General features: G+C 42.4%; 1 protein-coding gene across 1 annotated transcript in view; it reads left to right on the top strand.

The window, feature by feature from the left end:
* Positions 1-25,092, top strand: part of LOC138966918 (GTP-binding protein Di-Ras2-like) — a 31,243-nt gene extending 6,151 nt beyond the window's left edge. Inside the window, exon 2 of the mRNA XM_070339319.1 lies at positions 20,011-25,092. Within this exon, the coding sequence (XP_070195420.1) occupies positions 20,044-20,640 (597 nt within the window). The 5' untranslated portion in view covers positions 20,011-20,043 and the 3' untranslated portion in view covers positions 20,641-25,092. The remainder of the gene's footprint in view (positions 1-20,010) is intronic.
* Positions 25,093-26,626: the final 1,534 nt, after the last annotated feature.

Genomic DNA, 26,626 nt, shown 5'->3' with positions numbered 1-26,626 from the left:
CCATAACCCCCAGTATACATCACGGACCCCCATAACCCCCAGTATACATCACGGTCCCCCATAACCCCCAGTATACATCACGGACCCCCATAACCCCCACTATACATCACGGACCCCCATTGCCAGGTTCTGGGAGTGGAGAGAGTGCGAGAGAAGAGTGTGCTGGCACAAGTGTCAATGTGTTTAGCCTCTGACATCACGCGCACGTGAGGCAAAGCTGGAACAGGAACGACCGGGTACGATCGCCGTTTTTTGCCCCGCCGCAAAACTCCTGTCGTTTTCCGCTAGAGGAAAGACTTGAGCCCGACTAAGCCCACCTCTATGGCAGTCTGAATGTATGTGATGTTTTATAAGCTGGAAGGAGTTAGGGTTTTATTGTGCTTTAGATGTGGGTAATTCTGGACAACAAGATATAACGGGTTCTTCAAGATTCGACCCAGCACGATCGACCGGGTTGGCTTTTTTTTGTCAAGCTCCCGTCGTTTAGTTTTCAAGTCACCGTAGACTGACGGCGCTAAGCTCACCAACCTGGCAGTCTGAATTCCACTGATGTTTTTATCACCTGGGTGGATTTGGTTTTCATTGTGCCAGATATTTGAGCAATTCTGGACAAAAAGATTATAACAGGATATTATTTGATCCACTTGGTGGACATTTTTTCTTCGAACAGTTTTTCTTAGTACAGTTTTGTTAGTACAGTTTTTATTAGTACAGTTTTTCATTTAGTGTAAGCGTGAGCAGTTCTAAGCCTGGCTGGTTCAGTATGTGTTTCTGGGAATGCTTTCAGATGAAAAATCCACCATGCAAAACCAGAACTCCAGGACTTCTGTCAGGTGATTGGTAACTGTAGGCGGTACTGAAAGGTCAGATTAGCAAGTGAAGACATCCCTGTGGGTTGTGTGTTCGATCAATGTACTTGAAATTCAATGCTGCAGCTCTAGAATCAGCCTCAGCTAGAAAGGGTATTCTCATTTGTAGTCAAGAGATCGAGTCGGCCCTCGCAGTTTAATCATTTGGTGTGAACTTGTTTCAGGTCAGTTTATCTGCAATCGCTTTGCAATACATCGTTTGTTGATGTAAAAGAGTGTAACGCCAATATGTAAAATCCCCCTCAACCTAGGCATTTGTTGTACGGTTATTTCTATTCACCAAATGTACAGCTGCTTTGGTTTAAACAAAATGTTATTCATAATTCTTCGCATAAAGAAATTCAAAACGTACAAATAGGACACGCACTCAAGCAAATGCTTCTTTTACGTTACAGCTGCTTTCAGTCCAGATACTTACTGTGTTTACTAGTAGAGTCAGCAGATCTTGAACGTCGTTCAGTTTTGTGGAGGTTTACTTCAAACTGACAAACCTGGAACAACTTTGAGTCCAAAGAATGTTTCCTGTCAAGTCACAATTGTTCATGTAGTGTAACTGTATGAACAATAAAGAATCCTATGTCTGATATCTTAAAGTCGGAGTCCGTAGCTTAGTTCTGGTGTTGCCGGCTTTGAGCTATGACACCACTCGGTGTAAGCGCACTCCAAACCAGTAAATCTGAAATTGTTTTCAAAACAACTGAGCCAGGAGTGCCAGCAACCACCTCCGTGTAGGAGCACTCAAACTTTACTAATTTACAAGTGCTTACAGCCCACTGATTCAGCAGCTCTAAAATCCAACCCTCGTCTAGCTAAAAGCCATTTGCTGGCTTCGTTGGAAGTAAAGTTCACTCCTCAGATCCCAGCCCATAGTTGTAGAGTCAGGGAATTCCCAATGCTCCAAGCCTATTTTTCCCCGTGACTGCCGCCTCCCCGTCAACCTTTGAAGGCCGGTCCTCCAGGGGTCCGGTTGTCCAGGCGACGAAGCGACGACCATCATCGCCTCCATAGTGTTGAACGCCGACCGCTCACTGATGACCCCACGCTATTTTGCATTTCCGGCTTTTGTGCTTGCTCCTTTTGCACCGCGGACAGACTGTGGATGTTTGCAGCTCCGCGAAGCCATGAGAAGATATATGTGTGGTAGGATAAGATATAAATTATTGGCTAGGTAGGGTCTTGTCCTTGCAGTGCCAGGTAGTTCTGCGAAGATGTGGTAGTAATTATGTGAATTCAGTTAGCGTAAGAGTCTATAAGAGTCTTGTGCGACAGCAGACATATAATAACTGTCACTGTAACTGTGCAAAGCCGGACTTGTTTGAATTTTGTTCCAGTGGCCTCGACGATACTGTGATTTGTAGGTCATCTAAACTTTCATTATATTTAGTCAAGTTTTGACTAAATATTTTAACATCGAGGGGGAATCGAAACGAGGGTCGTGGTGTATGTGCGTGTGTGTGTGTCTGTGTGTCTGTGTGTGTGTGTGTGTAGAGCGATTCAGACTAAACTACTGGACCGATCTTTATGAAATTTGACATGAGAGTTCCTGGGTATGAAATCCCCGAACATTTTTTTCATTTTTTTGATAAATGTCTTTGATGACGTCATATCCGGCTTTTCGTGAAAGTTGAGGCGGCACTGTCACGCCCTCATTTTTCAACCAAATTGGTTGAAATTTTGGTCAAGTAATCTTCGACGAAGCCCGGACTTCGGTATTGCATTTCAGCTTGGTGGCTTAAAAATTAATTAATGACTTTGGTCATTAAAAATCGGAAAATTGTAAAAAAAAAATAAAAATTTATAAAACGATCCAAATTTACGTTTATCTTATTCTCCATCATTTGCTGATTCCAAAAACATATAAATATGTTATATTCGGATTAAAAAGAAGCTCTGAAAATTAAATATATAAAAATTATTATCAAAATTAAATTGTCGAAATCAATTTAAAAACACTTTCATCTTATTCCTTGTCGGTTCCTGATTCCAAAAACATATAGATATGATATGTTTGGATTAAAAACACGCTCAGAAAGTTAAAACAAAGAGAGGTACAGAAAAGCGTGCTATCCTTCTCAGCGCAACTACTACCCCGCTCTTCTTGTCAATTTCACTGCCTTTGCCATGAGCGGTGGACTGACGATGCTACGAGTATACGGTCTTGCTGAAAAATGGCATTGCGTTCAGTTTCATTCTGTGAGTTCGACAGCTACTTGACTAAATATTGTATTTTCGCCTTACGCGACTTGTTTTGTTTACTCAGATAGTGTCTGATATGATTGGACGCAGCTTCGCGAAGCTGTGATTTTGTTATCTCGAAAAGTGTCTTGCAAGGTCATTGGCAATACTATGCTTGATTGCAATTGAAGGCAGCCCAGAACTTCTTCTTCTTCTTCGTCTGCGTTCGTGGGCTGAAACTCCCACGTACACTCGTGTTTTTTGCACGAGTGGAATTTTACGTGTTTTTACTGTATGACCGTTTTTTTACCCCGCCATTTAGGCAGCCATACGCCGTTTTCGGAGGAAGCATGCTGGGTATTTTCGTGTTTCTATAACCCACCGAACTCTGACATGGATTACAGGATCTTTTTCGTGCGCACTTGGTCTTGTGCTTGCGTGTACACACGGGGGTGTTCGGACACCGAGGAGAGTCTGCACACAAAGTTGACTCTGAGAAATAAATCTCTCGCCGAACGTGGGGACGAACTCACGCTGACAGCGGCCAACTGGATACAAATCCAGCGCGCTACCGACTGAGCTACATCCCCGCCCGGCAGCCCAGAACAAATACAATCGCCCTCATGACAGTCGACACAGATCTAGCAAGGCGTTTACTAGTAATGAGAGAATTCGTCCTCTTGGACACATACCAAGAATCTAAGCCTATCTGCTATCTAAGGTAGACAAAATAGTGTTGTCACCTCTGTTATCATTGCGGTGCTGCTCAGACAGGCTTTTTTGGTGACTTTATGTGATTGTCGTCGACACAGATCCAGCAAGGCTTTTACTAGTAATGAGAGAATTCGTCCTCTTGGACACATACCAAGAATCTAAGCCTATCTGCTATCTAAGGTAGACAAAATAGTGTTATCACCTCTGTTATCATTGCGGTGCTGCTCAGACTTTTTTGGCGACTTCATGTGATTGTCAAAACACTGCCGATTCCGTGAAATCGGCATTGATTTGCCAAATCTGTGTATATTGAACGACAACAACACGAAAAGAAAACCCCTGTGAATGAAGTCATATGTAAATATGGGACGATGAGGCATTTATATTGATTTATAGGATGGTGCTGGCGTGTTAATGTGAGTGCTGTGAATGCCTGCATATATGAGGCGGCGAGAGAAATTTTTGTTCATTTCATGTTTCCTCGGGGAAAACATAATCGATGATCAGATTCTGCGGTTTGAAAAAAAAGCAATGTGTCAGTAGTTCTTTTGGGGGGTATATGCTTTATTTCCTTTATATTCTGGCTGTGTGTTTGTCTGTCTCGCTGTTTGTCTGTCCGTCCGATCCCCTCTCTCTCTCTCTCTCTCTCTCTCTCTCTCTCTCTCTCTCTCTCTCTCTCTCTCTCTCTCTCTCTCTCTCTCTCTCTCTCTCTCTCTCTCCCTCCCTCCTTCCTTCATCTGTGCCTGCGACTTAATCGACCACACACACAAACCATTTCCCTTGATCCAACCGCACTCCCTCTTTCGTAAAAGTACTCATCATGACTGACCGATTTTTATTTTTCACAGACACAACCCGGTTGACAAGAACTAGGCTTTTCTTCCAGATCCATCTGTCCAAAATCTTAGTACATGTATAAAAGTGACTAGACCCACATCAAAATGGATTTGAGAGTGAAGTCTACTTTATATGCTATTGTTTGCTATGTACTGAGTCCATATGACTTGGTTATATTAAATATGTTGCCTTTTATAAAGTATAGTTGCCTTTTATAAAGTAGAATCCAGGAAGAGTTGGACGTTGTTACAGTGTACAGTTTTCAAGCTGAAGAGAAGTACTATCCTTCTGCCAAAGAAAAACAATCATTGTCAGTGAACAACCACCATGGACACATTCGGGCCTCGATGAGACACACTTTAGACACTCTGAAACCTCATCACGCTAATCGCAAGTTGAACGTTTCTTGTCAAAGTTTCTGATTGAACAACAGAAACTTTGAAACGCCTGGAAAAAATATCCCGAAAGCAAGTACAAAAAAATCTTTTTAAAAAACAAAAAAATCCAATAATTACGTCCGGTCTCACCCCTCTAACTTTAAGTGACAAAAAGAGATTGTCCCTTAAACTCATTGGGCAAAGCCTAGAAACAGGAATGAATCCGTGTTCGTGAGAAACGAAGTCGGATGTGGTTGCAACAGGAATTTACCGGTCATCAATGGCAAGAAAAGCGCGCGGTTTTCGGGGAATGAAATTAATGGAGGTGTGACGTCAGCTCGCGCCTATTGATTGGATCATACGGCGGGGCCGCCATTCTATTGATTTTTCCGTGACGGTTCCATCACGACCAGCACTTCTGTAATTGGCGACGTCCTGATTTTTGGCTTTGTTTTTTTGAATTCATTATTATCATTACTCGCTTATTGCGTTCGTATTTGTGCATGTGTTTGTCTCTCAGTCTATCTCAGAGAGACAGAGACAGACAGACAGAGACAGAGAGAGAGACACACACACACACACTCAGACACAGACACAGAGAGATTGTCGCCATCCTATCGACCTCAGTGTGCCGGTTTCATCACTGTCATTTCAGCTGTAATTGTTGCCGTCCGAAATGAGTTGCTTTTATTTCTATGTTTTTTAAATCTTTTTTAACCCTGTGTTTTTGGCTCTATGTCTCCCAGGCTGGTTATATGGAGAATATTTTATTCGCTTCTGTTCTTTTTCCTTCAATTTTTTTCTTTGATGAGGCCGGGAACTAAGTCGGATGTGGTTGCAACAGGAATCTGGCAGTCATCAATGAGTGGTAAAGCACGCGGAATTCAGGGAATGAAATTGATCGAAGACTGACGTCAACTCGCGATATTGATTGGGTCATACGGCAGGCCCGCCATTCTATCGACTTTCCTGCGTCGGTTTCACAACCAGTGCTGTTTTTGTAATTGGCGCCGTTCTGATTGGATTTTTAAAAGGTGTCTGCTGCGTGTGTGTGTGTGTGTGTGTGTGTGTGTGTGTGTGTGTGTGTGTGTGTGTGTGTGTGTGTGTGTGTTTGTGTGTGTGTGTGTGTTTTGAGAGAGAGGCGTACAGAGAGAGAGAAAGAGAGAAAGAGAGAGAGAGAGTCCATACATACAACGGCACATCGTAGCAGAACTCCAAGTAGAAGCTTCTTTACATACAAATCGCGCTGGCCTATATAGTAAATACTCAATCTCGAGAATATTCCAGACCGAACATGATACAACTAAAATTAGATGAACTGCCCATGGACTAGAATAGTGACGTTCTCTGTGACGTACATCAAAAGCGCCGACGCACTTATTCCGAGCGAACGCCACGAACCCACGACTCAAAACAACGTGGTAAACAACTTGTTTTGACAGGACTAGAAAGTTCACCTGCATTCTCGTCCAAACATAAATATTGTGTTTACAAAATATAATATCGGTACTTTCCCACAAAGTACAAATAAGTCAACTACATGCAACACACAAAACTGAACCAAAGTTCAGCAACGGCAGCGTTTCCTAACAATTACCACGTACACACTGAAAGCTTGTCTGTGCGTATTTGATTCGGTTTGTCCTCTCTTTCGCAGTGGCTATTCTGTGTAAATCACGGCCAGGCATAGGTTTGATTGGCATAATGAGCAAGGTTAGTAATTATGGCCAAATGGGGTTACCGTAATCGCCCACAAATTTAAATGTTGCGTGTAGTGTACAATGGTAGTGAATAATGCTGCCGAATAGTTCAGTGCACATATTCCTTTGATATTGTGTCATTTCAACCCTGTTCGATTTAGAGAAAGGAGAAGAAAATGTTTGTATACCTTAATTCTTAATGTTACACCATCAGTCTCTGTCTGTTTTCACCTCAACATATTCTCCCCTACGTCAGCTTTGATTTGTATACATATATTAAGTGTCTGATTTGTTACCTTTTTTGGTTAAAGTTATATCTTTGTTTCAAAGCCCTCTGGGCCCAAAACAATAAAATACTTGACTTGACTTGATTATGGCCTGCAAAGTCTCTTCTGAACCTATACTCTCCCTGCTCCTCCAAATATCCCCCTCCCCCACTCCCTCACCCCCCCCCCCCCACCCCCCTCACCCATGCCTTCAATTTTCGGTACCCTCCTAGTATTCCTCGAAGAGTTTAAAGCATCATTCCGCTTCCCGTAAACCATCTGTTTCTGATCCCTGAGCCTCCCGGGCTTTTGCAGACAGTACAAACATACTTCTATTTGAACGCTTACCGCCCGGGAGCATCATGGCTGCTTTCCGTTGAGAGTGAGACATTTTCAAACAATTTATTTCGTGCAGTTAGAAAAGGATGTACTATAAAACAAATTGGAAGCCTCGTTTTGGCGCTAGAACTAGCTTGTAAAATCTAAATAATCAACTGATTGACAGCATGTGAGACAAACATTCTTAAATCATAAAATGAATATTTTTAAATCAAGACAAGATCAGTACAATTCGAAGTTTTGAAAGTTTGAAAAAAGGGAGCCCGGAAGCAACTCATGCAAGGTCGTGTTTGCCCAAGCAGACGATTTTTCTGCATATCGCCAGTTTCTTTGAACGGTCAACCGCTACCGCTCAGTTCGTGCCACACGCAGTCGTTTGTTGCATTTTAGATTCAGAGGTACACAATAACGTGCTCTTGCAGATACAGCAAGTCGCATTGAAACCACAAACTAATGACTTAATTCATCACGTATGTAAAAAAGGGAAAGTTGGTCACACGGGTCCACGATCGCCCAGGGGCTGAATAAACCACAAGAACTGGTGTGCGGTTTACGATTGCTAAATAGCCATTCAAACGAACTGTGTCATTTACATGTTAAATGCTAGTGCAAGTGTGTTCCATAAGGTTAGAAGTGCTCATTTCGTGAAGGATTCCATCGTTCTGTAAACCTCATCTGAGGCGGAGTGATGCTTTGAATTGATACTGATCGTCAGACTGCGGATAACATCACAGGGATATTAGTAATGATGACTGTTGGCACTAGTATGCCAACATAGCGAGTCAAACAAGGAAGCAAATGTGATATATGTTATTTGCGTCCGTTTGAAAGCGGAAGCGATTGAGAACATCACAGGGATATTAGTAATGATGACTGTTGGCACTAGTATGCCAACATAACGAGTCAAACAAGGAAACAAAATTGTGATATATGTTATTTGCGTCGTCATAGAATCTCCAGAATACCTAGACTCCCACATCCATGCAACGGATTTATTACCGGTTAGGGGTGGGGGCTAGATTTATGAGTGAATGAAAATAACCAGAAAATATGTCGAGTCTCCGGAAAAAGCTCGTCAGTAGTAGTGATGGATGGGAGATTGGCAGGAATAGCCATAGAGCGCGCAGACACACAGACAAAGCTGGGACGAAACTACTTTACTCTTGACGTCATACGTTTCTGTGTCGTGGTGAGAGAGAGAGAGAGAGAGAGAGAGAGAGAGAGAGAGAGAGAGAGAGAGAGAGAGAGAGAGAGAAAGAGAAGAGAGTGTGCAGAGAGAGATATGCTATTTTAATATCTCTTTTCTTCTGAAGCCTCCCAGCCACCGACTCAACACAACAAGAACGCAAAAAAGGAGAAAGGAAATGGGAGTGTGTGAGGGATTTAAAACACAGGAAACAAGGTTGATTGATGTGTGGGATGAATATGGCTACGTTGTGTTGTGGCTAAAATCTCTCTTCGTAAATTTCATTGGATAATTCTGCCTCTGAATTCATTCACTGACTTCCTGTTGTTAGGATGGCCTTCTTCCTGTGAAAAATAGACATTTTTTAAAGGCGTTACCTGGTATTTGGTAACAAAACATACAGCATACATGTTGACAATTGTGTATTCACACACCTTGCGGTATCGTATATCCAGAAACAACAAATGCAGAAGGAACATTCTTGGTGGTTCTGTTATTTTAACGAGTCTAGTTTATAAATGGTCCTTTAAATGTCATGTTCCGCAGAGAATGCATGGTGACTATCTTACATCTAGCTTTTGAGATACAGAGAACAAATCTGTACGTGTACAATGCGCACAATTCTTGTTTCCTTTTTACTCTCTGTCTTTTTCGTTTTTGTATATTAAAACTAGCGATGTTGTTAACTTTAAAGTGTTTTTGTTTGCTTTCCTGTTTCCTTTGTTTGTTTGTATGTTTGTTTGTTTGTTTGTTGTTGTTGTTTGTTTTGTTTGTTGTTGTATTTATTGTGTGTGGTGGGTTTTTCGTTGGTTTTTTTTTTTTTTTTTTGGGGGGGGGGGTGTTTGTTAATTGTTTTTTGGAGGTTTGGGTGGTTTTTTTAGGGGGGGGAAAGGGATGGGGGCACAGCCGTGTTAACACAGAACGATCCTTAAAACAAGAGGTTATATCAAAATGTTATGCAACCATTTTATTCAAAATCAGAAAGTGAACATTGGGTTCGTCCTGTTATTGCTTTGATACGTTCATTTCATTTCTTGTCGGTTTTTGTTTTAGTTTTTTGTGTTTTTTTGTCAACAAGTTATTGGCTCGAGCTTCGTATTCGACCTTTGAAATTTGAACACTTTCACAAAACCTAGACCTGCGTCAGTATTACATGTTTCGAGTTCTATGTTTTACAGAACTCGGGCAAGACCATTCGTGTAAACAGCAGTGTTCGCGTTTGTGACCTAGCAAACGTTACTGATTTCTTTGTTTTGAATGTGACCAAATATTTTCCCACACGCCTATACTGTGCATGACCCCGAGAAAACAACAGATGTTGAACACTGGCAATGAATGGACAAATCTGAGCTCGTTATGAAACATTTCGCTACAACAGAATTCATAATGAACTGTGTGATTATCCCAGTTTGAGGTCGCCCTATGATTGGTGGGTGAATTGTGGGTGGTAATTGGTTTTTTTGCGCCTCTGTTGTTCTTGTTACTGACGTGGCAACGTATTTAAAACGTAAACCGATTTCTTTGTGTTGAAATGTGTTATGGTTGTGACTTATAAAACGTTTTGTTTTGTTTTGCCTCTCCGTGACTCAAAGGAGTTTTGCAGCGTAAATTTAAATGTTTTTGTTCCTTTATTCTGCATCTCCCACCCACCACCCCCCACACCTTTCCTCCCCTTTTCCCTCCCTATAGCCCAGTCGCCTTGATTTTGAGAGTGTGTCTCAGTTCTGCAGAACTTCCTGAAGTTGTGTTGATTCGGATTCCCACAACCAGACCTGAGAAGCTCAAAATACATCGGGATTCACTGTTTTCTGTGGAAAGTTAATTGAGAACTGTCACCTTGAAGACTAGACTTACTGCTCTTCAATCAATCAATCAATATGAGGCTTATATCGCGCGTATTCCGTGGGTACAGTTCTAAGCGCAGGGATTTTTTTTTAGTTTTTTTTTATGCAATTTATATCGCGCACATATTCAAGGCGCAGGAATTTATTTATGCCGTGTGAGATTGAATTTTTTTTACACAATACATCACGCATTCACATCGGCCAGCAGATCGCGGCCATTTCGGCGCATATCCTACTTTTCACGGCCTATTATTCCAAGTCACACGGGTATTTTGGTGGACATTTTTATCTATGCCTATACAATTTTGCCAGGAAAGACCCTTTTGTCAATCGTGAGATCTTTAACGTGCACACCCCAATGCCTCACTCGTCCTCCCACACGCTCAAAACAGACCGGCATGCAGACACAGACACTTGCCACACCGACCCGTATTGTGACGCACGATCACAGACACTACACCCACACACGCACACATACGCACGCACACACACACGCACGCACACACACACACACACACACATGCATACACGCAATCACGCACGCGCGCGCGCACACACACACACACACACACACACACACACACACACACACACACACACACACACACTGACGAAAACACAGTGAAGTTCACTCCTTTTGCGAGCGCCTGATCTTTACAGTTTACTTTTAAAATAAGTCTTTTTTTTAAAGTAAAAGCACAAACATGCAGACATGATCAATACGCGTCATATCCGGTATGATAGCTGTAAACACACTTCGTAAGTGTCTGATCCTACACCTCAGTTTCACAATATTTAAAAGCAAAAGCATGCAGGCATAATCGATTCAGACGGTTACGCAAATATTTTCCCCCACAATTCCATTGATGAACAAGCGTCATATCCGGTAAGCCGTACCTGTAAATAATCGTGCGCGCATTAAAATAGCACGACAGACTTCAGACTCGTCATTTTTATGATCCAGGCGACCTTTCGCGGCATCTTTACGCGCAGCGTGGGACTGGTAATTGTTAACACCGCAAATCGGATTATCAAAAATGAGTGCCTGAAACCGACGAAAGCAGCCACGCACCGTCTATTTGTTGTCCATGATTGACACCATAATGTCTGTTTTCGTTACAGTCTACAGTCAGTTTACGCCACATACGTCACAAGCGCGGGCAAAACAGAATCGACAGTATGGTAGAACTATTGTAAACAAAAACCAGGCGTCACTGCATTACTGTAAGCGCATCCCACGCCAACTATGCTTAGTGACAAGCTGGGGAGTGAAAGTATTACAGCTCCACTGCGGCGTCATAACAATAATGACGTGATTATGACGGTTGTACATTCGTTTAATAACTGATTAATCCTTTGTTTTTTTGGTCGAGGGCAGACTGTATAAAAACCAGCTGCTGGGTGTTTGCTGAGTTCAGTTACCGACGGATGAGTTGGACAACGGGTGTCTGCCGACTGTTTGCATTGATTGTCGTATGAGTTTGTCATTCTTATAAATCGTGTGATCCCACACAAGTGAAAGGATATCGACTCATCAGTGCGAGGATGGTCCTGAGTTTCAGCAGGTGTATTAGGGAGCGACCTCGTCGAGATCTAGCAATGGCCGAGGCAGCGGTAAGTGCTCGATCACCTTGAGTAGATTTTTTATTTTTTGGAATTGAGCAACTCCTGCGAGATATCCGTCCCTCGTGCTCTTTGATATGCGTCGAATGTCGCGAGAACTTGAAACATCGAGTTCAGTTTTGCAGCTCTCGTGAGATATCCGTCCAACATTCTTTGCTATGCTTCGAAGGTCGCGAGAGACTTAGATATATGTGTACGAGTATTTGAAGACCTTGACAACCGCTATCGCCATTGCAAAAGTGGATGTTAATCTTATTTCATTAGGATATGGAAGAAGTTATATATATGCTCTCCGATATTGATCCCCGAGTGTCTTAACTTCTCCTTGATTCAAGATCACCAGGTGGCTTGATACTAAGTTACCTTACTTGAGCGTATGTTCTGTTGAGGATAAGGACACGAGTCCTGTGAGTTTACCCTCATACAAATTCGGGCTGCTTTCTCAATTTGAACGTAGTGATTGAATACACAAAACAGAAAGGTTAAATTATTGAAACACTTATTCCAGGACAAAACAAAACATTCACAAGAACGTCGACCACTCGGCCTTTAAAGTGGACAAACACGAGACACAACAGAGAAAAATAACCAAAGCTGTGACATATCTGAGAAAATGACTGTAATATATATGTAAGATGATCGATGCAATGACAGAAGCAATCGTTTTGTTTTGTCGTGAATTAAACGATCCAATAATTTAAACCATTCTTGTTTTTTAATTCTCGATTTTTTACGTTGGTAGTCTGTCTGTTTCGTACTGATTGAGTTTTTTTTAATCGCTGAATTTTGTCAGCAATATATAGTTTGTTTTATGCGCATTTCTTTGTGCATGTTTTGTCATCCAGACTTTATTTCTTGTTTTGTTGTTGATTTAACAGACTTTCTTGTGTTCTTTTCGCGTTGTCAGTGATTATCTGAAGAAAAAAAACTTCTTGTTTTTCTCCACCGCTGCTTTAGCACTCATTTCTCATAGCTCCATACACACGAACACCACCCCCGCATTCTCTAGCACTCATAAAAGTACAGACTGTTTACCGTACATGCATGACTCTTAAAAAATCAATGTTTCGTCAATCAGTCTAGTCAAATCTCCAGTTGCAAACCGCTGAGCTGGCATCCGGTTCTTGTGTCCGTATAGATCAGATGCAATCTGTCAACACAGCATGCAACGGTTCTGAAAGGTCGACTTGTTGCTGCTCTTGCTGTTTTCCTCAGTTATCCGCGATTCTAGGTACTTCAACTGGTTGTTCTCCACCAGTGCCGCACTTGTAGACAGCCCGCTGTGGCCTCTTCCCGCCGTCTTATAGTACTAGTAGTTACACTGGCCATCAGCTCAGAATGAAATGTATAGCTTACGCTGTATCGATTTGTTGTCAGAATTCTGGTCCACAATCAGCCGATATAATGCCTCACAATGCATGGCAGCGCGTCTACCTTTGGCATTGATTTTGCTCTATATTTTCTGTGCCTTTCCGGGAAGAATTCTTTGAGAAATATGTATATTTTTGCTTCGTGGGTTTGTTAACTTTGGAAAGTTGTGGTGGTTTTGTGTGTGCGTGTGTGTTTTATTTGTTTTGTTTGTTTTTGTTTTTCTTCGACAGTAGGAAAACGCAATTAGAAGCTTATGATGCGTTTCCTTCTTTGTTTAGCGGTTGTCCGCTAATTGTGCCATTAATTTTATAGTTGGTGTTTATTTCCAACGAACTGTTACATAAAAGAAGGTCAGTAGGTATTTTCTACTCTTTTCAAGCTGGCAGATAAAATCAGTTTAAACAAAAGCTTTGGTGACTGGTTTTATTTATAGCAGCTCTCTTACCAGTACTGTTGGGAAATGTCAATGTAAACTACACGCAGCAGATAAGACACGGGTAAACAGTATTCCATTAGCAAAGTAAAGTGCGTTTGTGCGTTAGATCATCGCTGATTTTGTGTCTCCCCCGCATCTGCGATTCTCATCACCTGCCCTAGAAATGGCGTAAATAATCCAGAACACTTAAAAAATGACAATAGGACTGTTTCTTTTAAGACCCCCTCCCCAATTAATTGTAATGATAATGCCCTCTCTCCCTCCCTATTGGGCGTTTTGTGCTTGTTGTTGTTGTTTTGTTGTTGTTGCTCTGTTTGTTTAATTGTTTTATTTAGTTGTCCCCTCCCCCGCGGACGCACCTCTTCTTTTGTCCTGAAAAGGTCGGTCAGTCAATCATAGAGAGAGAGAGAGAGAGAGAGAGAGAGAGAGAGAGAGAGAGAGAGAGAGAGAGAGAGAGAGAGAGAGAGAGGGGGAGGGGGGGACTAGGTGCAAACTTAAGACACTGGTCATCTTTTTTCTCATCCATCCATCTTGAGGGTAGGCTATACAAGATTGCGTCGGCGTAATTATAGTATTGACCATTTGTTTGCGTGCTACCCAGCCTCCTCTTCTTATTTCTCTTATTTTTCTTCTTCTTTCTTTTTTTAAAAATTGATGTATTTCCTCCCATGCTCATGTGATTCGTTCTTCGATTTTCAAGGGTCAGTCAGCGCTTAGGTACTGCATAATTGCTTTTCCTTCCTCATTAGTAAAACTGAGTGGTCTCCTTCTGCTTTGCTATTCTATCTCCCTCCCCTTCCTCGCCTCCCCCCCCCCCCATCCCCCCCCCTCTGACTTCTAGTTGAAGACCCCCTCTATCTTTTGGCTGGTTGCCTCTCTCTCTCTCTCTCTCTCTCTCTCTTTCTCTCTCTCTCTCTCTCTCTCTCTCTCTCTCTCTCTCTGAACTGGCCATGCAGACAACTGCACCCAAACTTGAGTGCAACATCAGTAAATGGAAAATAGAGAGTACAGAAAGATCCTCCGCCCCACTCTCAGGCAAAAGGTAAACTTCTGGGGGATAGGGGGGTGGGGTGTGGGAGTAAGTTCTTGATACAAAAAGAAAAAGAAGTCAGTACGGAAAAAGAACGATCAAAATAAGATCCGGAAAAAGTGGTAAATTCAAACCAAAAGAAAAAAATAGAAAAAAAAGGGAGAAAATGGAAAATTGAGACCTAAAAAAACCAGGTTCACAAATGGGAGACGACGTACATAGTACCTCTCTAACTGTAGGCGGAATACCCGACAGGGAAAGATTCACTTCCGGTCTCTATGTCGCCATTTTAGGATCATAGACCACCAGAGAATACGGCAACTTGTTCATTTGATCTCTGGAGGTTGCAGCCGTTGTTGGCCTAAGGCCGTACAACTAATGATGGCGTTTCTTTCTTCACTCTCTCTTGGAAAGTCTTTTGTTGTGGCGCTGAAAATAAACTCCCCCTCTATTCGTATGAAAGAGAGGCTATTTTGACATCGTGTTGTGCGTGATCTCCCTTCGGGTGCGCCGTTCAGGGTTCGGTAGCTAATGGATCAATAATAATAGGTCGAACCTGGAATGATACGATGGGGGTGAAGAGAGTGTGTGTGTGTGGGGGGGGGGCAATGGCATTTGACTTCTCCTGAAGTTCAGAATCGGAGGGAATAAAGGGAGTGGGAGGAGCAGTAATGAAAAGAGAGAGAAACAGAGAGAGATTGATTGATTGACTGACTGATTACTGATCTTTGAAACATAAGGATAAAGATATTAGACACAAGCTTAGTCTTACAACCTGTCCTTACTACATCTAAAACAATAAGACAAACACAGTAATAGGCTACTTCAGATATGCAGTTAAAGATAGAGAGAGAGTGCATGCTGTGTGTATGTGCGTGTGTGCGTGCGTGCGTGCGTGCTTGCAGGTGCATGCTTGCCACTGAGCATGCTTCACGGCCGGTGCAACAGGGTACGTGTTAAAGCAGACTAGCTTCAGTCACCCCCTTAATTAGTATTCTGTAGAACCCAGTTTCAAAAAGCTCAGTGGAACCATTGTGCCCCGGAATAAAAACTATTAATTCTTCCATTTGCATCTGTCTGGCACTAGAAGGGCCAAGGTGCGTGGACAAGCCAGTAGAGTTGTTTGACCTTTAACAAGTCAGCGGTTGGAGTTCCGCAATAAACACTGTGATTCGGCATTAGTTTGTCCATATGGATGCGTCCTTCGTTTGGGGCTGAGGGCGAGAAAGAGTGAGGGAGAGAAAGTAGATGCACACACGCACGCACATAGGCTTGAGTGGTTTATAGATCTGCGTAGAATAACAGACATACAGGCAGACGGGCTAGCTAATTGGCCGCAAATACGAACGCATGAATAAACAATGGAATTAATGATTGACCGACTAGCTGACCTAGGGAACGAAACAAATTATTCTTTTTTTTTTGTAAAAGAAGGAAGTAATTAATTGCAAGGAACATACACACGGACATAATTATTACAACACTAGCCTTATATCCCGTCATAACAAGTTGGGTAACATTGTGCGTGTGGGCACTTATCACTATAGAAGTTGAACTTGCTTTGCTCCTTTACTGATAAGAAGAATAAGAATAAGAATAAGAATACTTTATTATCTCATAGAGAAATTCAGGCGTGGTACATAACAATAATACAAACAGGACATTGTTTTTACATAAGACATATAGCACTATATAACAGGGCAGGTTATAAACACACCTCCCACATACCTTTCTGGCCATTCCTTGCATTGTGCTTACGCATTCAGTCATGAACACATCCATGTCTCACTTACACATCGCTCACATGGACATTCTTATACGCTCAACTTACCCATTCACACATGGACATTCGACCACGCTCCACTTACACATTCTTATACGCTCCACTTACACATTCACACATGGGCATTCTTATATGCTCCACTTACACATTCCCACATGGACATTCGACTACGCCCACTTACACATTCCCACATGGACATTTTTAAAGCACTGCGCTTACATATTCTCGCACACCTACGCGTATAACGGACTATGGCTAAACATCATTGCCATAAATCATAGCATACAATATATCACAGAAAAAATACGGACGTACATAAAACCAATACATACATGTACATTACTACTGATTGCACTGGCAGAAGAGGGGCTGAGTCGGGTATGTGGATGTGTTTACATGTTGCCAAGGGTGATGGATTTGGGGATGAAGCTGTTTTGCAGTCTGAGTGTCCTAGCTTTGTGCGTGCGAAGTCTACGGCCAGAGGGAAGGAGTTCATAGAGGTGGGCAAGGACATGGGACCTATCTGAAGCTATCCGCCTACTCTTTCTCACCACACGCTTTTCATACAGGGACTCCACACTTGCTGTTTTACTGTATTTTCATGTGTGTGTACATGAGTATATGAGTACAATTTTGTTTAAAGCAATCACTAGCCTGCCCAACCAAGCTACCAACAATGAGGCAGACATAAAGGACAGAAGCTTGTACAGGGATGGCCAAATCTCAAAATTGTAACTCGCCAGCCGGGCGAGTAACTTCAAGAAAGTCACTAGCCCGGCAGAAATGTCCCTGGCCCGGTTGATACCACAGTTGATCTGCAGTGTTTATATGGCTATAAAACTCGATATTAGCCTACAACCAAAAGGGTCGCATTTGAACAGAATTTTCATTGGCCAGTCGGGCGATTTGCCAGGCGGTTTCAACAAGCCCGGCGGATTTTGTACTCGCCCCTGGCGACCGGGCGAACGATTTGGCCATCCATGTTGTATCTTAGCTCCGGTCGATCGAAGTATCCAACTCGATCCTCTATCAGTCCTAACTGTGTATAATTACTTAACTAGCTCACAAAGGCACGGAAGATTAACAGACACGGAAACACAGAAGAAAGACAACGGGTTGGCTCGTCATTGCCGAAGAACGAGGAGAGAGGAGACTGACGAAGAAAGAAAATCAATACATATCGTGATTGCCTGTGTCCAAACACAGGGCGACCTGCTACCATCAGGAAGATTGATGAAAAGATCAAAGCGGAAGTGACGTAGATTGCGTGATTAGCTGACTGAGCGTAGCTAGAGCCCAGTCTGTAGTGACAATGAATCTCTGTCTGTCTGTATGTCTGTCCGGTTATCTGTCCGTTTATCTGTCTATCAGTCTCTCTCTCTATCTCTCTCACTGACTCTCTCACACACACACACACACACACACACACACACACACACACACACACACACACACACACACACACACACACACTGGGGGGCCCGGTAGCTCAGTTGGTAGAGCACTGGACTTGTGATCGAAAGGTCGCAGGTTCGAATTCGGGCCGGGACGCACACGGGTCAACTTTATGTGCAGACCCAGAGACGGAAGCTATGTGATGTCCCACCCCCGTGTCATCACAATGGCACGTAAAAGACCTTGGTCATTCTGCCATAAGTGCAGGTGGCTGAATACACCTAAACACGCAGACACCTGGGTAGCGCGACTCCGTTGCTGCTAGCTTTCCACTGGGAGGAAGCGACCCGAATTTCCCAGCGATGGGACAATAAAGTAATGAAAATGAAAATGAAAATGAAAAAAATAATGTAAATAGAATATTGTATTGCCTTGTCTCTCTCATTTTCTCTGTTTCTTAGTGGCAGCATAATGTAGCGTACTCTCTCTCTCTCTCTCTCTCTCTCTCTCTCTCTCTCTCTCTCTCTCTCTCTCTCTCTCTCTCTCTCTCTCTCTCTCTCTCTCTCTCTGTTACGAGACACGTGAAGTTCGGAGGCATAATGGATCTCCCCATCGCCTCTTCAGCTTTTTGTAAGAGGATTCCATTGTCAAGTAGCAGAAACCTACACTAAAGACCAACGTGAGTGAGCCGAGTGCTTCAAAACCGGAAGTCCATTGATAGGCTTACTCACAGAATTACTATGACGCCCGCTAGGATATGCACTCTAGCGTTTGCACGTGGCAAAGACTATATACAGTCCATTTCGAGAAAAACAATCCGAATCATATAGATTACTTAAGTTCTACAATCAAGAATAAAATAAAAAATTGTTAGAGAACGGTCTGTGTTGACCCATAATATTTTTGTTTTTGTCATCGTCGTCGTCGTCATAGTCGTGTTTAATTTATTTTCTTTCCACTTTTATTTTTATTTTAAAGTGCTCTCTATCTGCCGGATCAATTCTTTTCCTGGCTCCTTTCAGATAATTCTGTACGTCTTAATATCAGAGACCGTGGAGTACTCTGTTAATATGTACTTCATTTGTGTCATTTGTTTATGGTAGAGATAAGGGGTTAGGATAAAGTTGGCGTACCAAGACAGCAGAATTCATGTTAGATAAAGAGACAAAGTAAGAGAGAGAGAGAGACAAAGTAAGAGAGAGAGAGAGAGAGAGAGACAAAGTAAGAGAGAGAGAGAGAGAGAGAGAGAGAGAGAGAGAGAGAGAGAGAGAGAGAGGAGCCCGATGACCTCTATATCTTTGCACAATGTTTTCAGATAGTTTTCCGCACTCACTTTTTTGGAATCATAAGTGTCATCCCAACAACTCAGCAGCTGTAATCAAAAGAGCCTTTTCTCCCTCAACTCTTAAAGGACTCGGTTTGTGTGTTGTTGTTTGTATCAACCCAGGAAGCCAGGAAAGCTATACAATCATCCAGTGACAACTTAGTTCATAACATTTGTTCTCTCTTAACAATTTTCTTCATAAAATTTGTTCTCTCTTGACGACCTTGTTCATAACATTTGTTCTCTCTTGACAACTTTGTTCATAACATTTGTTCTCTCTTGACGACTTTGTTCATAACATTTGTTCTCTCTTGACGACTTTGTTCATAACATTTGTTCTCTCTTGACAACTTTGTTCATAACATTTGTTCTCTCTTGACAACTTTGTTCATAACATTTGTTCTCTCTTGACGACTTTGTTCATAACATTTGTTCTCTCTTGACAACTTTGTTCATAACATTTGTTCTCTCTTGACGACTTTGTTCATAACATTTGTTCTCTCTTGACAACTTTGTTCATAACATTTGTTCTCTCTTGACGACTTTGTTCATAACATTTGTTCTCTCTTGACAACTTTGTTCATAACATTTGTTCTCTCTTGACGACTTTGTTCATAACATTTGTTCTCTCTTGACGACTTTGTTCATAACATTTGTTCTCTCTTGACAACTTTGTTCATAACATTTGTACTCTCTTGACCACTTTGTTCATCACATTTTGTCTCTCTCTTGTTTTCACAGACCCCTAAAGACCGGTCTGTGAGGCTTCGCGTGATGCCGGAGCAGAGCAACGACTACCGGGTGGTGGTGTTCGGGGCGGGCGGCGTGGGCAAGAGCTCCCTCGTGCTGCGCTTCGTCCGGGGCACCTTCCGCGAGAGCTACATCCCCACCATCGAGGACACGTACCGCCAGGTGATCTCGTGCAACAAGCAGGTGTGCACGCTACAGATCACGGACACGACGGGCAGCCACCAGTTTCCCGCCATGCAGCGACTGTCCATCTCCAAAGGGCACGCCTTCATCCTGGTCTACTCCATCACCTCCAGGCAGTCCCTGGAGGAGCTCAAGCCCATCTACGACGAGCTGTTGGAGATCAAAGGCGACATGGAGGGCATCCCCATCATGCTGGTGGGCAACAAGTGCGACGAGACCAACCGCGAGGTGCCCGTGCAGGAGTGCGCCGAGCTTGCCAAGCGGTGGAACTGTGCCTTCCTGGAGACCTCGGCCAAGACCAACCACAACGTCAAGGAGCTCTTCCAGGAGCTGCTCCAGCTGGAGAAGCGAAGGACGGTCAGTCTCCAGCTGGAGACCAAGAAGTCCAAGTCGCAGAAGCGCAAGGAGAAGTTAAAGGGCAAGTGCTTGCTAATGTGACTGACACCCTTTCGTCATTGTGTTGAATGACTTTTTTTCACACTGGTTAGTAGTGAGTGAATTTTCTCATTTTTCTACAAATCATTTCTGTTCTGGAAAGAAGAAGGGGAAAATGTGGTGGGAGAGCGAAGGAGGAGAGTCTTCTCCTTCCTCCTCCTCCTCCTTCCCCACGTGCACAAGCTGACGAGCGGTGATGAGTATCTCAGTGATGCACATGAGTTGCCGACACAATTTTGATCCTTTTTCCCTGTGATGACCGGCAAGCGCGCCTGAAGAATTGTTCTGTGATGAGTTGTCGACTCTTCCGTCTGAACACCGGAAGTATTCAGCAAGTGCTGTGCGCTGACGAGCCTGTTCCGGGTCAACATGTGTGGTCCCGTGGCAGCGCAGTTGGGGGCAAACTAAGGGACGTAATAAAATCCGAAAGGGGCCAAATGCGCAATATTGTGAAAACGACACATTGTTTGTCTGGTACAGTTCAGTCAGAGTATTATGAGAACGATACCAGTAGGCGACGGTTTAGGACAAGTTTCAACAACAACAACTGACAGCAAAAGAACGGGACTCAGGCTATTTTTGACCTGCAGTGAAAATGAAGAAATAATGATCCTGTATATTACAGGCTGCATACGTCGGGAAAGAGCGAATGAGAAGGGTTAAGTGGGATTATGTGGTCGTAATTTGGACATTTGAAATGGTAATTAGGAATGACTGGCATTGCGCGGGTCACCAAAATTTACCTTTATATATAGAAGGGTCAGCGGTCATGGCCTTGACATACGACGGAGTCAGCGACCATGACCTTGATACTTTAAAAGAGTTAGCAGTCGTTGACATTTCTACACGTGCCTAAGTCATTCAGTGTATTTCAATCGAAACAACCCCGTTCACTTGCATCGAACCTTTCAACTGCTTGTCCCTTGTCAGCGTCATTGAAGTTCCCTGGGCCGGCCCTAGTTGCAGTGACCCAGTGTATTTGAGTATGCATCATACCAACTAACCAGCCAACCAACTAACTAACCAACCAACCAGCGGGCCCAATGCCGAAAGAGAGTGATAGAGGATCTAAAAGATGGGTATGCCAAACAAACAGTCTACTTACGCCTGGCAATCGGACCTTATAGCAAGAAGCTTTGCTGTCTTTTGCTGTTCGGTGAACCTCCGCAGATTGACCTGACAAAGAGATGAAGCACCGACAATGAGTGTGCGTATGGCCTACTTTTCTATATATAAACTGAACTTCAGCTTCTGATCGTCGTAAGATCCATGTGAATCAATGTGGAAGTTGAAGAAGCCACACTGATGCTTCCCTGGTTAAGCAACGATGGAAGAGAGGGCCCTGTGTTTGGGTGGCTGTTACCTGTAAGTAGTCCGACCACCTGCATGCTCATCATATAACAGTAGCCTCACCTTGGCTGTACATTCTACATTTTCACGGAGACGTTTTTGGGTTGAAACAAACACTTGGCTGCCGGCTTTTTCCTCCGCTCTTGTGTCGAGAGTAGAACTGTCATTGTATCGTTAATCACGAAACCACACGAAAAGGGCTGCACAGGGCACTTGCAGACTCCTGGACAAGTGAACTGCACATACCACGCAGACATGGGGAAATGATTATTTCCTCACTGTGCCTATTTGTTTTTGTTGTTTAAGAAATGTGAAGGCTTTCTGGTAGAGATCAAATGAAATAACCAGCTGTGACCGAACACACATGAATGAAGATTGCATCGCTGACGAAAATGCTCATGGTTTGAAAGGAATTTTTCATTGGGAAAAGCGGTATGCTGCATTATACTTCAGTCTGAAGACTGTGTTTCATTAAAGACTGATTCGAACAGCATATAAGCACGTTGCGCCAATACGAACTTAGGTGTGTGTGTGTGTGTGTGTGTGTGTGTGTGTGTGTGTGTGTGTGTGTGTGTGTGTGTGTGTGTGTGTGTGTGTGTGTGTGTATGTGTGTGTGTGTGTGTGTGTGTGTGTGTGTGTGGTTTGACAGACTCATACAATTAATAAGCTTCTTGTTCTTGGTCTTTTTTTTATTGTTCATCAATGACAGAATGTTAGATATTGAAAAGTGTACAAGTGTAGCGCCTTTTTTTATGACCTGTTACAACAAATATTCCAATGATGATCCTACTGAATGCTAGACTTTGGTATTTAATTTAGCGGATTTTTTTTCCATTCATGTTTTTTTCTCTCAATTTTGTCAGTAGAGTATTTTTTTTAAAACATGGTGTTTTTTGTTTATTGTTTACAAATTGTTGCCATAAGTAGAAATGTTCAAAGATTTTGTAAAATACTACTTATTGACAACATTCTAACATTCCCGTGTTGTCATTGCACAGTACATGACCCGTGAAACACTTGTTCATAATGGTCCGTAGTGATAGGATGAAAATGGTCATTATACAGAAAAACAACGGCAACAAAACTGAGAACAGAAATTACACAGCCTGAACAGAAAAAGTTTCTCTTGAAGTTAGCATTTGCTCATATTTCAGACAAGGCAAATGTAGCCTAGTATGATGTAGTTACAGAATACAGAGTATTACATTGCCCAAATGTTGGGAATTCGCCCTAATATCATGATTGCGGTTAAGAAGACAAACCACTCCAATCCAACACACCCAAACACACACATGTATACAACGAATGAACGAAATCATAATAAATAGATCAATAAAAAGAGTACAAGCGATGTCATCGACGCCCGATTAAAAATAAATCTGTTGGACAAGTCCAAGATGGCGGTTCTCACAGTCATGACTTTCATCCACAGGCAAACAGGACGATTACAAGATTGTTCTCTGCAGTTTGAAAGCTATACCACGGGCTTCAGATAGTCAACGTGTCAACTGGGATTCGATTTCCCCTTTCACATTTGATTAAATAAGTTTTCTTTGTCCGCCATGAAACGCGGACATGCTGCGGCCGAACTAGTAGAGCTTGTCACCCATACTCCGTGTAATAGTATTCGTTTAAATGTCATATCTCTTATCAATACCACAATACTTTTTTTACGGAGGCATCTTCAAGTTTAACGAGAACAAGGGCAAATAGGTTATTAATTGTTTAAGAAACATTACACAAAGGCATCACACCAATGCCTATAGAGACAAATGAAATATTAGATTAAACATATCGCATGCAATAGCGTCTGATGTGGGATTTTATCCTGCCTGACAAATCAGTTCATGATCCCGAAGATAATAATTGTATAGTTACAGCAGTGACATCCAAACCAGATTTCGTGCAACCAAAAATGTGGCCGAGACACGTGCAAAACGGTATTACTGTCACGATCACGTGTTTGACGTGTTCATTAGTCTGGTTAGTCTGACGGTGGTTTGATTTGCAGGAATAATACGTTCTGGTGTCCGCAGAGAGTAATGGTAAAACCATTCGCGCTCTTTCTCTGTCTGTCTCTGCCTGTCTCTCTCTCCCTCATTACATTTAGTCAAGTTTTGACTAAATGTTTTAACATAGAGGGGGGAATCGAGACGAGGGTCGTGGTGTATGTGTGTGTGTCTGTGTGTGTGTGTAGAGCGATTCAGAGTAAACTACTGGACCGATCTGTATGAACTTTTTTCATGAGAGTTTCTGGGTATGATATCCCCAGATGGTTTTTTCCATTTTTTCGATAAATGTCTTTGATGACGTCATATCCGGCATTTTGTAAAAGTTGAGGCGGCACTGTCACACCCTCATTTTTCAATCAAATTGATTGATATTTTGGCCAAGCAATCTTCGACGAAGGCCGGACTTTGGTATTGCATTTCAGCTTGGAGGCTTAAAAATTAATTAATGACTGAAAATTGTAATTAACATTTTTTTCATATAAAACGATCCAAAATTACGTTTACCGTATTCTTCATCATTTTCTGATTCCAAAAACATATAATTATGTTATATTCGGATTAAAAACAAGCTCTGAAAATTAAAAATATAAAAATTATGATTAAAATTAAATTTCCGAAATCGATTTAAAAACAATTTCATCTTATTCCTTGTCCGTTCCTGATTCCAAAAACACATAGATATGATATGTTTGGATTAAAAACACGTTCAGAGAGTTAAAAATAATAGAGATATAGAAAAGCGGGCTAACCTCCTCAGCGCAACCGCTACCGCGCTATTCTGTATTGTTAATGTCACTGCCTTTGCCACGAGCGGTGGACAGACAATGCTACGAGTGTACGGTCTTGCGGAAAAAATGCTTTGCCTTCAGTTTCATTCTGTGAGTTCGACTGAGCTTGACTAAATGTTGTATTTTCGCCTTACGCGACTTGTTTATGTTGTTGTATTAGTTTGTTTTCTTTTCTTTCTGGTCCCCATCGATTTCAACTTGAAAGAAGAAAGACTGCTGTTGGAAGTAAATAAAGACATACGTACAAAATCGTTCAATACAAAGACCCCCCCCCCCCCCTCTCTCTCTCTCTCTCTCTCTGTCTCTGTCTCCCTCTCTGTCTCCCTCTCTCTCTTTCCCGCTCTCTCTCTTCTCCCCTTCTCTCTCTCTGTCTCCCTCTCTCTCTCTTTCCCTCTCTCTCTCTCTCTCTCTCTCTCTCTCTTAAACCTTTCGCATGTCACAAAAGAACAAAAAGACATAAGTCGTCGCAGGAGTGTGTAATTATATACCTTATTAACACCCCTACTGTCACGCGAAGCCGTTCCCACCAATAGACAAAAACATTACAGCATCTATCTCGAGTCGGCGAACACAAAAAAAGAGAAGAAAAAATCGGTTGATGTAAATGTCATTGCAGTCTGAGGATCGCATTATGGACAGAATTTACATCTGTCAATCTCATTCTTTGAGTCACTGCTATGGGAAAAGGTGAAGCTGCAGGTATTAATACTCTCTCATCCAGGAAAGAGAGAGAGAGAGAGTGTGTGAATGTGTGTGCGTGTGTGTTCTGAGTTTACAAGCTGGAAAGCATCGTGGTCTTTTGTTAAAGCCACGTTTGAAAGTGTAATATTCGATCAGCTCTGTTGGTTTAGTAAGGGGCTTAATTCTAAGGACAGTAGCAGACATGCGTAGAAGAGGGGGTCAGTGATTAAGATGAAATATATTTTAAAGAGTGGAAACAAAATTGTGAATTATCACAAAGACAGATGCGCAAAAGACATACAGATTGGTGTGTTCTGAAATTAACCCCACAAGTAAAACAGCTTACAAGCTAAAGGCTTACCATGAGCATTTCAGAATACAGATTCATGTTTTTATTATTTGATTTTTATATATATTTTTTATTTATTTATGATTTAAGTTGCGGTTGATAATGGTTGTTCTTTGTTTCTTCTCTTTTTTGCTGCTAATTAACACAATCGCTTGCAGATATTGGTGATAATGAGCTTGGAGAGCATGAAACAGTCCCAAGCTGTGGAAATGGTGGCAATGAAAGAGGGGGGGGGGGGGGGGGACACTCACATACACACATCTTACTGGGCATGTGCCAACTTCATGGAAAGCTGGAGTGTTTGATAAGTATGCATAAAATAATGTGTCATTGTTATTGAATTTTAACATATAGATTCAATATTGTTTGTACAGGTACATGTAGATGTATATTCACTGCAAAATGATTTTGAAATTATTTGGTACATGTACATTTTTGTTAAGTACTGTTTGTCAGTTGCTTGATAATTAAACATCAATACTGTTTCCACAAATAGTATATGTGAAAATGATTTTGTTGGCTCGTTTGTTATTGCTTTCAGCTCTTGTTAAGCGTGATAATTATGTGTATAGTGAAAAGGGTCCTTTCATTCCTTGAACTGTTTTGAATGAAACATTTATTTGAGAGTCATTTCCTTCATAAAATCTTTAGTAACACACTTATGGTAAAGATTTCAATAAAAGTGTTGTTTCTTGGGGAGGGCGTAAAACTTACATTTTCTCAGAGGGGGGGGGGGGGGGGGGGGGGGGGGGGGGGGGGGGGGGGGGGGGGGGGGGGGGGGGGGGGGGGGGGGGGGGGGGGGGGGGGGG

This window comes from Littorina saxatilis, linkage group LG5, assembly GCF_037325665.1.
Source record: "Littorina saxatilis isolate snail1 linkage group LG5, US_GU_Lsax_2.0, whole genome shotgun sequence".
Classification (NCBI taxonomy): domain Eukaryota; kingdom Metazoa; phylum Mollusca; class Gastropoda; order Littorinimorpha; family Littorinidae; genus Littorina; species Littorina saxatilis.
This window is presented reverse-complemented; position numbering and strand designations above follow the sequence as displayed.